The sequence below is a fragment of the Carassius gibelio genome, chromosome A25, assembly GCF_023724105.1.
Source record: "Carassius gibelio isolate Cgi1373 ecotype wild population from Czech Republic chromosome A25, carGib1.2-hapl.c, whole genome shotgun sequence".
Classification (NCBI taxonomy): domain Eukaryota; kingdom Metazoa; phylum Chordata; class Actinopteri; order Cypriniformes; family Cyprinidae; genus Carassius; species Carassius gibelio.
This window is the reverse complement of record NC_068395.1, coordinates 4,326,350-4,340,488: the sequence shown is the minus strand read 5'-3', so window position 1 is coordinate 4,340,488 and position 14,139 is coordinate 4,326,350. Positions and strand designations below refer to the sequence as shown.

At 38.8% G+C, this 14,139-nt stretch overlaps 1 protein-coding gene across 2 annotated transcripts in view; it reads left to right on the top strand.

Moving 5' to 3' along the window:
• LOC127946830 (furin-1-like) overlaps positions 1-14,139 on the top strand; it is a 72,019-nt gene that overhangs the window by 3,287 nt on the left and 54,593 nt on the right. For both annotated transcript variants that reach the window (XM_052543627.1, XM_052543625.1), the window contains exon 2: positions 1,073-1,342. In XM_052543627.1, the coding sequence (XP_052399587.1) occupies positions 1,163-1,342 (180 nt within the window). In that variant the 5' untranslated portion in view covers positions 1,073-1,162. The remainder of the gene's footprint in view (positions 1-1,072; positions 1,343-14,139) is intronic.

Here is a 14,139-nt window from a genome sequence, read left to right as displayed (position 1 = left end):
CTTCTGGTAGAAACAGGATTCAAGGCACATCATAAAATTAATCCATGCGACTTCTTGTGTGTGTGTGTGTGTGTTTGTACTTCTATCCAACAAGTAAGTTCTGTTCTTTCAAAGAATCCTGAAAAAAGTGTTACCATTTATAAAAAAAATAATAATAATAATAATAAAAAATTAGGCAGCACAGCTGTTTTTAACATTGATAATAATAAGAAAATATTTCCAGAAAAGCAAATTGGGTTATTAGAGGGATCATGTGACAGAAGACTGGAGTAATTTTGTTGAAAATTCAGCTTTAATATCACAAAATGAAAAAAGATACTTTTAAATACATTAAAATGCAAAATTTTAAAATAGAAAACAGTTTTAAATTTTTTAAGCAAATCAATACAATTTTAGTGAAAAACGCTTACCAATATATATGATTATACAAGTTTGTAATGAAATAATATTAAAATTTTTAGGAGAACAATCCTTTTTTTTTTTTTTTTTTGTGAATCATTTTTAAAATTTCCATCTTTATCTCAAACACAGCTATTATATGGGTTCAAAAGATTCTGAATACAGATCACACCACTTTTATAATACTTTCATAGTGCTTTTATGCACTTTTGATATATGAAAGCTTCATTCATGTAATTGCATGAAAGAGCATAGAAAACTACAAAGTTTAGTTTCACAGAAGACAGAAAGTCTTACAGGTTTGGATGACACTTGGGATGAATAAATGATGACAGTATTTCAACTATTCCTCAAAGACAAGCAACATCAGCAGAAGATATTATGTCCTTTTTTGTGAACTTGCTCTAGATACAAGCAGCTGCAAGTGGGTACAAGTGAAACACACAGCCTTCCCCTTGTCCTACAAAATGTTGTTTGTATCCCAGTTTCCCTTTGTGTAACGCTATCAATAGCACTCAAGACACCTTTATGAAGATTTATGACTCGCCACGGTCCCTCTGAGAATGTTTTCTGACAGAACAGTTATGTTTAGATCACCTGAGCTTTATAGAAAATGACGAGCCTCTTGGTGCACTAGTATTTCTTTCCTGACACTCTGTCTTGTCTTCTCTAGGTCATTGCAGTGTTGAATTCACAGTGCAGCCCACAGATGCAGTAAACAAACTTCATCACCAGAAGGCTTGGAGACGAAGCACTCCTGTTCATGGAGGGCCACTGGACCCTGCTGCTGTTTCTGGGGGCGTACCTGGTCCGCCTGGCTGCTGAGACACGCTTGATTACAGGCCAAGGCATCTACACCAACACGTGGGCCGTCCACATTGAAGGAGGAGCAGAGGAGGCTGAGAGGATTGCACACAAACATGGTTTCATCAGTCACGGGCAGGTGAGTGCTATCAAAGATTTATCTCTTATATTTTTTAAGAGTTGCTACATTTGTGTATGTGGACATAATGCTGGATGAGGCTTGTAGTGATGTTCTAGTATATCATTCACCTTCTTGCTGTCTTACACAAGAGGTAGACATATTTGCCATACACACACCCACACACATACTCGCACAATCGCGAAGGCCCATTCGAGAAGTCCTAGTAGATGCGTGTTCAGTCGCCTTTATCCTGCGTCTGTCACTGTTCAATTCATTATGATGGAGATGCGTCAGCTGTGATTGGGGAAATTAATTTAGGCTTATGTTGCATTCTTTTTCCTTGCAGCCTGCATTGTCTCGTTTGTCTTGCCAGATGTTCCCTCTTCTGTTGTTATGGCATTAAATGCTAAGCTGGAAGACGAAAAGCAGGAATGTATCTGACAGCTGAAACACTGTATGTGAATTAATCCCTGCGAGTACAGTGCCCTCCGAGCTCGCTGTGAGGAGTCTGTGAATAGCACGTGTGTGGGAGGACAGGAGTGGAAAGAGATGCCAAAATGAAGCTCTCCTCCTCTCCTCTCCCCTCTGCTCCCCTCTCACATTTACCCTACTGTAAATCAAGCCATAAACACTAGACACTTTTAACCCTGCTTGAGATCCTGATCATAACAACTTAAGATTTGTATTTTCTCTTGGCCTAGTTGGTCTAGTAATTCTGGTTTTACATGCCCCTCCACAAAATAACAAATTTTTTTTTTTTTTTAGCAGTGGATTTTTTTATTTGCTTTAAATAATTGATTTTTCGTAAAATCTTTCTCTTTTATAAAAAATATCTATCTATCCTCAGTCTAGAGGATCCTTTCTAATGTAAACTGACAGAGCTGAACAAATTAAGACACTCATTTTCGACTGATACAAACCAGCGATTCTGGTACACACATCTCAGACATCCATTACAAAGGAGATAATAAGCTGGAGGAGAGCAGTATTAGATCATTCAGTTTTAATTCCTTTGTTATGCAGTGTTAGAAGTCAACCAAACACATTAAAATATCTATTCTGGTGGAACCTCAATTATTCCTCTGATACAAAATGATGCTATTGTTCTTAAAGTGCAGATTGCTCGTTAATTTTTTTTTCTAATTAATATATAACCTTGTATGAAAATACCATATGAAATGTTTTATAAGACTTGAGGACACCAATTTAGTAGAAAATGTGACCACACATCAGTCGTGTGCCTCGTTTTGCTTTGAGCAGGCATGAATCAGTTTGTTTTCAGTAGTAATTTTATATCAATTTATCATAGTCATGGTAAATTATTTTGTTTGTGGAGGCCTGTCAGGACATCGAGTCCACAGGTTTCCTAACAAGAAAAAGAACTGTATCTAACGAGCCTGGGTGCGTTTGTGCGGGTGAAGAGATGGGACTTCAGTAATGCATCTGCTTCGAGAAACGCGGTGGTGTGTAACTTAGTGATCACTTTACACCAGAGGATTATCAGCCCGGCAATATGATGCAGTTCTACATTGGATATCGAAGCAAGCGAGTGAGACTCAGACCTGATGCACACAGCACCTTCAACGGGTTCAGGTCCTGCTCCACGAAAAAGTCAACTGTCCACCATAAGTCTTGTTTTTAAACATTTGCTACCTACCAAATCAGTTAACATTATTGATTAAATACTGAGTCACAATGAGATGTAGATAGGTTGTGGTAAAGCACCGCTGCTGGCTTGTAAGCATTAGCAATAATGTTATACTGTGTTAAGACGTTACCATATGAAAAAGCTAATTGGTATTTATTTATTGACTTTTTTTGTCATGTGGTGTGTTAATAAGACTTTGGGAGACAATGCATGTAATGAAGGAGTGTGAAGATCTGAAGCAATGAAGGCCAGCTGTTCTTAACCACCTCTACTGAACTGCAGCTTTCACTCCTAGTGGAGATGCAGATGTGACGGAGGCCAAGTGGCCAAATAGCACAGCATTCACGATTTAACACACGTAAACAGCACATTAGTGTGATACCCAAACTGAAAGATTGTTAAATGGGTCAGGTGGTATATTTTTCATTCAGTATTTGCCTTTATGTCTGGTAGTTCTATATATATATATATATATATATATATATATATATATATATATATATATATAAATATATATATAAATATATAATGTATGTATAAATGGTTGAAATGCTGTGTTTTGAGTTAGGTTTTAACAGTGCTAGGAAATAATATTTGTTGATTTAGTGCTGTATAAATAAAACTTAATTTAACTAACCATAAATGCAGATCTGCTTGATATATATCTGATGTAAAACCCATAAACAAGCTTTATGCAGTAAGACAATTTGTGGTTGTGTTTTTTTACTAACTGTAACCAAAATTGGGAAATTCAAAACCTTTATAAAGTCCATCCTCTAGAAATGGTCTTCTAATGGCTAAAACAACACATGCAGGTAAGGGCTTCCTGAGGTGCCTGCTCAGAATGCCATCGGCCCAGCGGACAGCTTGTCTGTATGCTGTCAAAATTGACCCAGTATGCATCTAATTCTCTGCAGCACTGACTTTCATCATCTGTGACCATGAACTCACATTTCCCACAAATAATAAAACAAAAATGTGTTCATCTCTCTCTTTTCGTTGATGAAAAACCGATATATCACGTAACGTTAGCGTTGGGATATTAACGACTGTCACTGGCAAGTATCAGTACTCATAGACGACCAATACTAGCTTTGCTGTTGCCTGATTACATATTGTTAGCTAACGTGTGTGAGTCTGTAAGCTAACACTGGTCTGTCACCAAAACAGACCTCCTCACACAACTGAATTTGTCTCCTCTGACTGTTGTTCTGTCTCATCCTGGGGTCCGTCGTAAGTGTAAATAAACATTTAAAATCTCCTCAGTGTCCGATCTGTCTTTACAATCCATTGTTTTCCTATGGACCGCTCTCCCTCTCATTACGTCACTTCCGGTTTTGGCGGTTTTCAGATGCGGAAGTAAAATTATCTTACAAAAAATGACTCCAGAAGCCATAATAGTATATTTTAAAGTATAGATTAAGAAAATCTAGTCCTACATTATTTTTCTTTACATCGACTCACTGGGGTCTCCAACCTGGAATATGCACTTTAAACAACATATGTTGTATGAATGGGAGAAATACATGGTGTCAGATTAGTGGGAAGGACACTCACTAACTGAAGCCAGTATATGTTTCCACTGGAAGAATGTTACAGAAGTTAATTTAATGATTGTGTTTGTGGGTGACAGGAGGGATAATGTTGTCTACAGTGCAAGCAGGCAAATGAAAATTAATGTGTGTAAAATGTGTCAATTTTTTTAGGCACACCACTTCAAAATAGTATGGACTTACACCAGGGGCGTCATGCACTTATTATTTTTGAGGGGGCACTAGTCAGCAACTCCCATTTTAATCACGGAATCTGTTCCCACTGTGAAATGCATATCTTACTCACATCGTACACACTTCACATCATACAAACTGCACTTAGTTGTTTGTGATGAGATAATTAATTCAGCAGAGCAGAATGGTGTGCATTCTGAAAAGCACTACACAAGTAAAATTTACTTGACTTAATGCATTAGACTCTGAAGAACAACTCAACTTTGACTGCACTCCTAAATTTTTGAGAGAGAGCCCTGTCAGATGTCATATCAACAACTGTGCAAGCTGCACACAAAAACACGTGAATTTTGATTTAAACCGCTTGACAACTTTTCCACTCCATCCTTAATAAAAAATAGCTTGCATCGATAGACCATGTTGTGTGTACGTGCACATTTTGTGTTTGCATGGAATTCCTGCCATTCATTAGTGTGGCATAATGAACAAGCGCTCCCTGCATCTTCATTGATTTATGCCAAACACTGACCTGTCAATCAAACACGGAACACTTTTACACCCAGCACGGCAGATTGATTTTTCATTATTCATTTCATACTCTCAGACAGATTGTCAGAGTCCTTGAAAGATCCCTGTGTTCTGAGTAGAATTTTTGAAACCATATGGTGCTTTCTCTCATTTCCCCCTCTCTCTCTATTTGATGTTTTTTTTTTTTTCGGCTCAGGAAATGTGACTTGAGCTGAGAGCGATGCAGGAGGCGTGGCAAACTAATCCAAAGTAATGCCGCTACGGCCGTGTCTTGGTGTGGAGCTTCCTTGCAGCCATCCACCAGACATCCTACACCGCTGAAACTATATCACTTCAAAAATGCTTTATATAGAGAGAGGAACAGAAAGTGATAGACTATGATGAAAAGTAACAAGACTGTGAAAATGGAAAGAGAAAAAGTAGCAAAAGAGAATGGATGAAAGCAATGAGATTCAGGGAGAGCTGAGCAGTCTCTGACTCTGAGATGACAGAGAAGTTGAGCAACACTTGTAGGGAGCGGATGGTGTATAGAAATGGGCAGCGTAGGAAGCCCAAGATGTGAAATGTTGACCAAATTACTGCAAGAAGAGACAGAATCGCAGAACATATTTGTACATTTGATTTATTAATTTACAACTATTCTGTGTGGTATTTCTAACCATTAGATTGCGGCCTAGATTTAATAGATTTAATTTAGATTTAACACTCTTTATTGCATCATGCCAGTTTAGTAGGGTTGTAAGTGTTTACGCTGTTACTGGTGTTAAGCCACAACATTGGTTACGTCACTTGCCCACCCGTGGCACCACCCACACCGTCGTTTTAATTTTTTAGTTCAGTTAAAGAACAGATACTACAATAAAAAAAAAAATAACCTGGCTGCTCAATGTAGCATGCTAAATGGCAGTCGCATCACAGATTTGCAGCTGGAGATTTAATTTGATCAGATTTCATTTATCTTGTGAATTAAGCTGACTGACAAGAAGAGTGAGGTAAGAAAGACAAGACGATGGTGTAAAATGTAATTTTGAAATAAAATGAGAAAGCATTTGGCAATATATAGGGAAAAATCCAACCCCCACTCCCTGGTGATACTGATATTACCAGTGTTGTCACATGTCAGTTAACCAGTGGGAAAATGTAATCACCATCACAACCCTATAGGTATACAATGTAACACAAAATTCAACTGTTTCTATACATTGCAAGTTTATAGTGTCTTTTGTCTTTAATGTCACCCCTGAGGCTCAATGTGAGCTCAAAACAGTGATTAAGGTTGACAAAAGTGACATCAGGTCAACAAATGACCCTTCAAAAATGAAGGAAGACACCTTATTTATCTCTGAAAGCACCTGTCACTCTCTACTGAAGAACAATGGATGCATGAGACATTTATCCAAGCATAATTACTTGATTGCCTGGCCAGAATCTTGCAGGGAAGGCTTTGGCCTGTACTCAGGTGAGAACGGATGGATAGATGATTATAAAAAGAACAAGACTGGGGCTTAAATGTCATGTTTCTAGAGCTGTCATCCCCCAGAGCGATAGGATATTCTTGTGAGGAGGTGGAGGAAGGTAGCAGGGACCGGAGTTTCACATGCTCTCACGCTGGAGGCTGTGAATGTCACTGAACAGGTGAAGAGTGTATCCATGCAATGACTCTTAAGCCTGCTTTCAACACCTTACCAAGCCCTGGCCATAACTAAAGCCGAATTCCTGCTGTGCAGGTAATTGTACAGGTCACTTCAGTACATCTTGAGCTGTTCCCTGTCATTTCCACGTCTAATTTAAGAGCTATCGCTAGTGTGGATACGCTGATTCACAGTATAACACAAGCTGAACAGGCTGTTATAAGTCAAATTGACATTCCCAACCTCCTGACAACTAGACATTTCAAGGGCCTCACACTGTCCACTTTTCAACACCACTATTGTAATGAGCATACCTGAGGAACATGGATGTTCAGATGGGGAATGAGGAGAAACCCAAGAAACAACTGGTTCTTATCACTGCAACTAAAAGGAATGAGTTTTAAGGTGCAGTTTAGGAAAATAAATCCTCAACCTGAGAGTTGTGAACAGCTGTTGAATCCATTCAGGGGAAAAGAGATTAAACAATTAGCAGTGGAGTAATGCCATATGCTCTAGTTTTGCATTAGTGTTGTATGTGGCTGCAGCTTCAGAAACCATAGACACTTTCTTTGTCTTAAAGGTCAGTAGCCATTTAGAAGACCCTTTTATCTGAAGTGACTTGCTGCACAAGTAAAGTGGATAAAATGTTGCCTCTTGAAGGGTTTTCACCCACTACATTTTGATTATCTACTTCTTGAAAACCTGCAAGCTATACATCTGCCACTCCACTTCTTGACTCCAAAAAGCATTTGATTATATTTCTGGTACCCTTAAAAGTATTGCACTTGCTCATTGGGCTAAACCAAAGACTGTGGTGCTGAAAGCCGAGGGCATTGTTTCAGAGAGAAAGAGGAGTTGGGATTTGCATTTGGAAGAGGATGCATAGCATTTGTGAGGGTTTAATTTGGGATTTGAACAGCTTTCTTTGTCCCGACTGCAGTTGGTGTTGTTTTTGCATTTTGGTTCATGTCGTGTGTGTGTGTGTGTGTGTGTAACAGTTTAGCAGGCAGCTGATCAGCACACTTCAGTGATGCATTTCACCCATCTCTCCCCACCTCTCTGCGTCTGCACACAAAAACACTTGTGATTGTTCCCATCACTGAGCACAGCTCTCAAAGGCCTCTCTACACTCATTGCTGCTGGTGAGGAAAATGGTGGCTGGTGTATTGTGTGCTGATTGCAATTGCCTCAGTACCTTGTTATCATTGTCTTCTGTTTGATTTGAATGAGACAGGTTTCTGAGTGGTGTGAACTCCTGTTTATGTGCCCCTCATGTAGCTTTCCTTCTGTGTTGATTCTTAGTGTTTGGCTGAATGCACCAGTACACATAAGACCAAGAAGGGAGCAATGATTTGGTGCTAAAAGACTAAAAGAAATGTTTATGTGATGCTGAAAGATTCCCAAATGGCTCAAGCATTGTTTTCAAATTATAAAGTGTTTGAAACACCCACTGTGAAGCTGATGTTATCGAAATAGTGTTATCATAACCTATCGCAACTGCACTCTGTGTCCTTTTGGGAAAAAGAAAAGATCTCAAATTAGAAGAGTTAAGTTTCTAATGGAAATGTGGCATTTTGGGAGCTTTAAAAATATTTTGCGTTAAATACAACAGGTTAAGCTCTATAAGATTTAAAGGATGCATAGAAGAGGAGCCAAAACTACAGTCAAACTAAACTACACATAATTATGGTCGGTGACATTGGCACAGATTCTGTGTAATAAACAATTCCTTGTTACTGTAAATAGTTCTCAAGTTGGAAAAGGCATTTAGTTCCCACTTTAAGGGTGTGTTCCCACCTTGTCATGTTTTGGTTTGATTAAAACAAACTCTGGTGTCAGTGTTCTGATAGTGCGGTTCATTTGAGTAAGTTTAAATGCTGCCATCGGAACCCTGGTGCGCACCAAACAAGCGGAACAAGACCACTAAAAAGATTGGTCTTAGTCCACTTCTAAATTAATTCTGGTGCTGTTTGTATGATATAGGAATCCAACACGGACCAAATACTTATAAACAAATTCGAAAAAACATGATGTAATGATAAGATGTGACATGATAGTGGTGTATCCAAAATAAAATGAGCTGAAGGCAAACATCTCTGACTCTAAGTGGTCATTAAAAATCCCAGGATGTCCTACAAAAAAAGAGAGGAGGGGTTTAACCCGACATCCTGGCCAAATTCTCTCATTGGCCTCTGACCATCATGGCCTCCTAACCATCCCCATATCTGCTGATTGGCTTCATCACTCTGTCTCCTCTCCACCAATAAGCTGGTGTGTGGGGAGCGTTCTGGCACACTATGGCTGCCGTCGCATCATCCAGGTGGATGCTGCATACTGGTGGTGTTTGAGGAGATTACCCCCTTATATGAATATATAAAGCGCTTTGAGTGCCCAGGAAAGCACTATATAAATGTAAAGAATTATAATTATAAACATGGAGCTACAATGAGGTAACTCTTTTTCTGATAAAATCGTCAGAGCAGCACTAACAACACATTTCGGTGCGAGTGAGTATCCGTAGTACTGTTTGTGTGCTTCTGTATGAAAAACTGTCTAAATATATTTAGTATAAATGCATAAAATGCTATCGCTTAATAAAAATAAACAAAAACTTTAATTATAAACTGTATTATTTAAAACAATTCACCCTTCCTCACAGTTGGCATGAAGGGTAAAATTAGCTATATAGATCAAAACAACTTTTTGCACCTGGCTGTAAAGATATTTTTTTGCTGCTGTAAATTTGGGCATTTAACATGGGGGTGTCTATGGGATTGACTCCCCTTTGGAGCCTGTTTTTAGTTGCCAGTGGATGAATTGCTGTTTAAGTCGCTGCCGTGTTGGATTCTAGAGAGACTTAAGGTTGCTGCTTGATATTTACATGAAGAAGTGTATTTACATATGGATAAGTGAGGTGTTTATATTAGCAGTGCTGTACATGAGTTAATATGCTAATAAAGGCAAATTCTGTTCTATTCTGTTGAGCTTCATATATCTGTTTCTGAAGAAAGAATATGTTCTCTGTAAAAGGCCCCTTAGCAACATCTGATTCCTCCTGGCAGACCAGTAATAGAGGACAGTATAGGATTTTGCTGTTTGTTGCAGGGCCGGTGAGAAAGTTTGCTTTGATCTGGTGCCATGACCCGGTTACTTCATTTCTTTTCAAGTCTGGGTTTTGTCACAGTTCACAGCTGATTTCAAGAGCATTTGTTGATTTGAGATGATGAAGGATACGAGATGAAGACGTGTTAATTTTTAAGACTAATTATCTATCGGCCTCAAACGGCACTTCTTCTAATCTTTATAGGATGCATTTGATTGTTGTAGCCTGGAGCTCTTGAGAGAAATCTTTTAGCTACAAAGTGCTTGATGAAAACTTCTCCTTTTACTGACTCTGATAAAGAGAAGAGAATCTGTCTTACATCTGGATACGATGCTGTCTGAAGCTCTGCAGGAGGTTGATGGGAGATTGATATGATCAACAGTGATGGTGGAACTTGAAAATTCAAGTCTGGCCAGCTGAGTGTGACTCAAGGGAGTCAGTGTGGAGGAAAGAAGGTGAGAGCACTTATGCAGTGTTTGTGTGTGTGCAACTTCTTTGAGGGTCCAGCATCAGCTGGACAATTATAGGTTCTGAAAGTGTTTTCATTTCTGTTGTGAAATGTAACAGGTCACTGAGGGGAGAATTCAATAAAGAGTTGAGCCACCTTTGCATGCAGTATTTCATAGGGGTGCAACAGTACGCAAAAATCACGGTTCGGTATGTACCTCGGTTTTAAAGTCACGGTTCGGTTCATTTTCGGTACAGTAAGGGAAAGAAATGCAAACATTAAACTGCAGGTTGTTTATTACTATAAACGTTTTTTAACAATTTGTTTACACTTTTTTTAAATACTTTTTAATAAAATATATATAAAATAAAAAAAGAATAAGAAATAAAATACTGCTGCAAAGTTTCCACTAACTAAAATACTCTCAGTCTCAAACCAATATCATATAATAAAATATAATGAAAAATATAAATAAATAACTATGATTACAGTGCAGCATTACCAATCCCAGATTATAGGCCTGCTCAACATATTTAAAAATATATATACATAACTTTTCCAAAGTGTAAAGTGCAGCATCAACAGTTTCAGTGTTTAGACCTTCTCAAATTTCGTTATGGGATAGTTTCATATCTCCGCCATCTTGGATTTCCGGTCTTGCGAGTGTGTGCGTAGATATTTCCGGTTGTGCTTAAAGTCAGTGCAGAGAACCGGAGAAGTCCAAATATTAACTTCTATATGTTTACAGGATTTATAATATCAATTCAAATGCAAATAAGATATACACTGCTATTATCACTATACTATAAATGTTAACTGAGCCAGTGCATTTGAAACTTGTGTATGTTTGGGTCTGGTAAATGCATTAAATACACTAATGTTCAATACTGTTCACGAGATGAAAGTTGAACTCATGGTGTGTATACACAGCTATATAATGTATTTTTATCTTACCAAATATGTTAATGTACAAATTACTTATTTCTCGAAATTGTTAGCATTATTATTATTTTTTTATATTAAATATTTACCTCGTGAGATGTGGGCTGCGATTTATCTTCAGAAGTATCCATTTCTCAATTATACACATACATCAGTCTGTTTCATCGTTTTTTCACAACATATTTTATTATTTTACACAGTTAAAAATACATGACTAATTTCAATATCTGTTTAATCTGATAATTAATGCAAAAGAATAACAATATACAGGGCTGTTCATAGACAGATAATGATTTATGCTGCAGATCTTTCACAAAACAAACAGATAAAAACACACTTGAATGCAAACAGCGATCTTTTATTTAATGCAAACCTACCATAATTATATTACGCTTAATTCTACAGTTAGTTATGAATTATGTTATCAAATATAGTTAATAAAACATGCTTTATCAGAAATCTCTGTGCGTCTTGTTTGACAGTCAGAAACATTGATCTTACATAACAGTCAGAACAAAACCAGCTCTTCAAAAATGAAAAGTATTTAGTATTGTATATTTTAGAGGTTTGTGTTTGAAAGAAGAAATCCCTGTGAACCTGACCTGACGCTGATCCGCATAATCAACAGAAGAATAAAGCAATCTCCGCGTTGTATCTTGATTAATTTCCACACAGAGGTACGCAAAATCTAGGGAGGATGTTTCCCCATGTTTTTGATATACCACTATCCGCTGTTAAATTTGAAAATCATTAATTATATACATCTAGCAAAGTTTCGTATGTGAGTTTCCCTTACAGTCAATGCGAGCGTCGCAAGACCGGAAATAAGTACGCACACACTCGCGTCGCTGAAGCTCACCGGCGCCATCTTGTGCACATAGCCCATTGCGTTGGACCCGAGCGGCAACCTCTCGTGAAGCCAATAAGGAAGCGACTAAAACTGCAATTCATCGACTGGCCGCTTGAGGCTGGCTGCAAAAGGGAGTCAGTCCCATAGACTCCCCATGTTAAAATGCCCAACTTTACAGCAGAAAAAAACATGTTTACAGCCTGGTTCAAAAAATGATTTTGGTCTATATTGCTAATTTTGCCCTTCATGACAACTGTGAGGGGAGTGAAATTTTTTATAACTCATCCGTTTAAATTATATTAACCCTTAAAGTTCTGCATAATTAAGGGCGTGGCCACTTGAGTGACAGGTGGATTGCCGCTGCTGACAATGCCTTCGCGCTAGGTGGGCGTGGCTTCAGCAATCAGCCCCGCCTTTTTGTCCATTTTCGATTATCCGGCAGAGTCGCGCGGTGACGCACTGCCAAGATGGCGACGGCCCGCTCTGCACACTTTAGGCTTCAAAACCGCTATTGAGGAGTCTATGAGTGACGTCACGGATACTACATCCATATTTTTTTACAGTCTATGGTTGTACCGAACGGAATTAAGAGCAAAGGTCTGTTTAAATGACGACGGGAGCTGCGTTTGAATTACAGTCGTTTTTTTTCCTAGTTGTAGTGATGTTCACACTCGCGTGATGACTTTTGAAAACATTAGGCCGGTGACACACTGGCATATTGCACCTGTCAACAGTATTGACGGCAAAATAGACTAGGTTTGACAGGTGCAATATTTGAAAATCGATCATTATTAATTTATTTTTTGAATTACATTTATATCTGAATATATGTCAACCTATAGACTTTCAAACCTCAAAGTGTCATGAATTAATGACAATTACAAAATGACATATAAACATATTTTCCTATTCTATTTTGCCTGGAAACGCTTCCAACACGCTTTCGTGTCGCGTGAAAAATTGGCGTCGGTTCTATTTCTAGCCTGCACGCGTGTTACGCACGGCTCAAGCTGAGCCTGAGACGTGCGTCTCACCATAGACAGTAAAAGAAATGGACACAGCGACCCCATTGGAACTCAATTGAGACAAATGAAGCCCAGTTTTAGCGTTTTTTAGCACTTCCGTTTCTGACGCGCAGACTCAAACGAAGCTTGACGACGTCAGCAACCTGTCTGCCAGATGTAAATCTTCTAAGTGGCTGTGCGTGCAAACTGCCATCGTTAATCTTGCAGAGACGGCGAGCTTGAGCGGGGAGTTCTTTGTCGTGAGTGAGCAGGAGTAAGTATTCTGATTGATTATTTTGTATAGTATTTTAAAATGTAACGCCAGTACGCCATATTAAGTTAATTGCCTGCGAGCTTCTCCTCCTGTCTGTACGGTAATGCGACAGAGAGCCGAGTGGTTATGACGCAATCGTTAGCCTATTTTTTACAAAAACTGTTTATACGGGGCCATAATGTAACATAAAGGGTAATGGAGCCCTTTATACATTGTTGTGTATCTTTAGAAATAAATAATGGACAAACAGAGTCTTTAAACGCCTCAGATGTAAAGTTATTCGCTGTCAAAGTGACGCCAAAATGAATGGGAGTCAATGGGAATGCTAACGCAAGTGAAGTTCTGCTAAAAGATGGCAGCCCCCACCCGACTTCAACTTCCGGTCGAGTTCCTTGCCCCTTGCGTCTCACGCATCCAGTGTGTCGCCGGCCTTTGGAATCAGCTACAGGGCGGGATTTGCGCTGAACGCGGAGACTTCCGCCACTTAATATGTTCGTTTGGAAACACAAAATGAGCCTATGTTCCGCATACAAAATATTGCATTCGGTAATTCGGTACACACGTGCACCGTACCGAAAGCCCTGTACTGAAACAGTCCAGTACGAATACACGTACCGTTACACCCCTAGTATTTCAGACCCTTCCACAAAAGTATGGCAT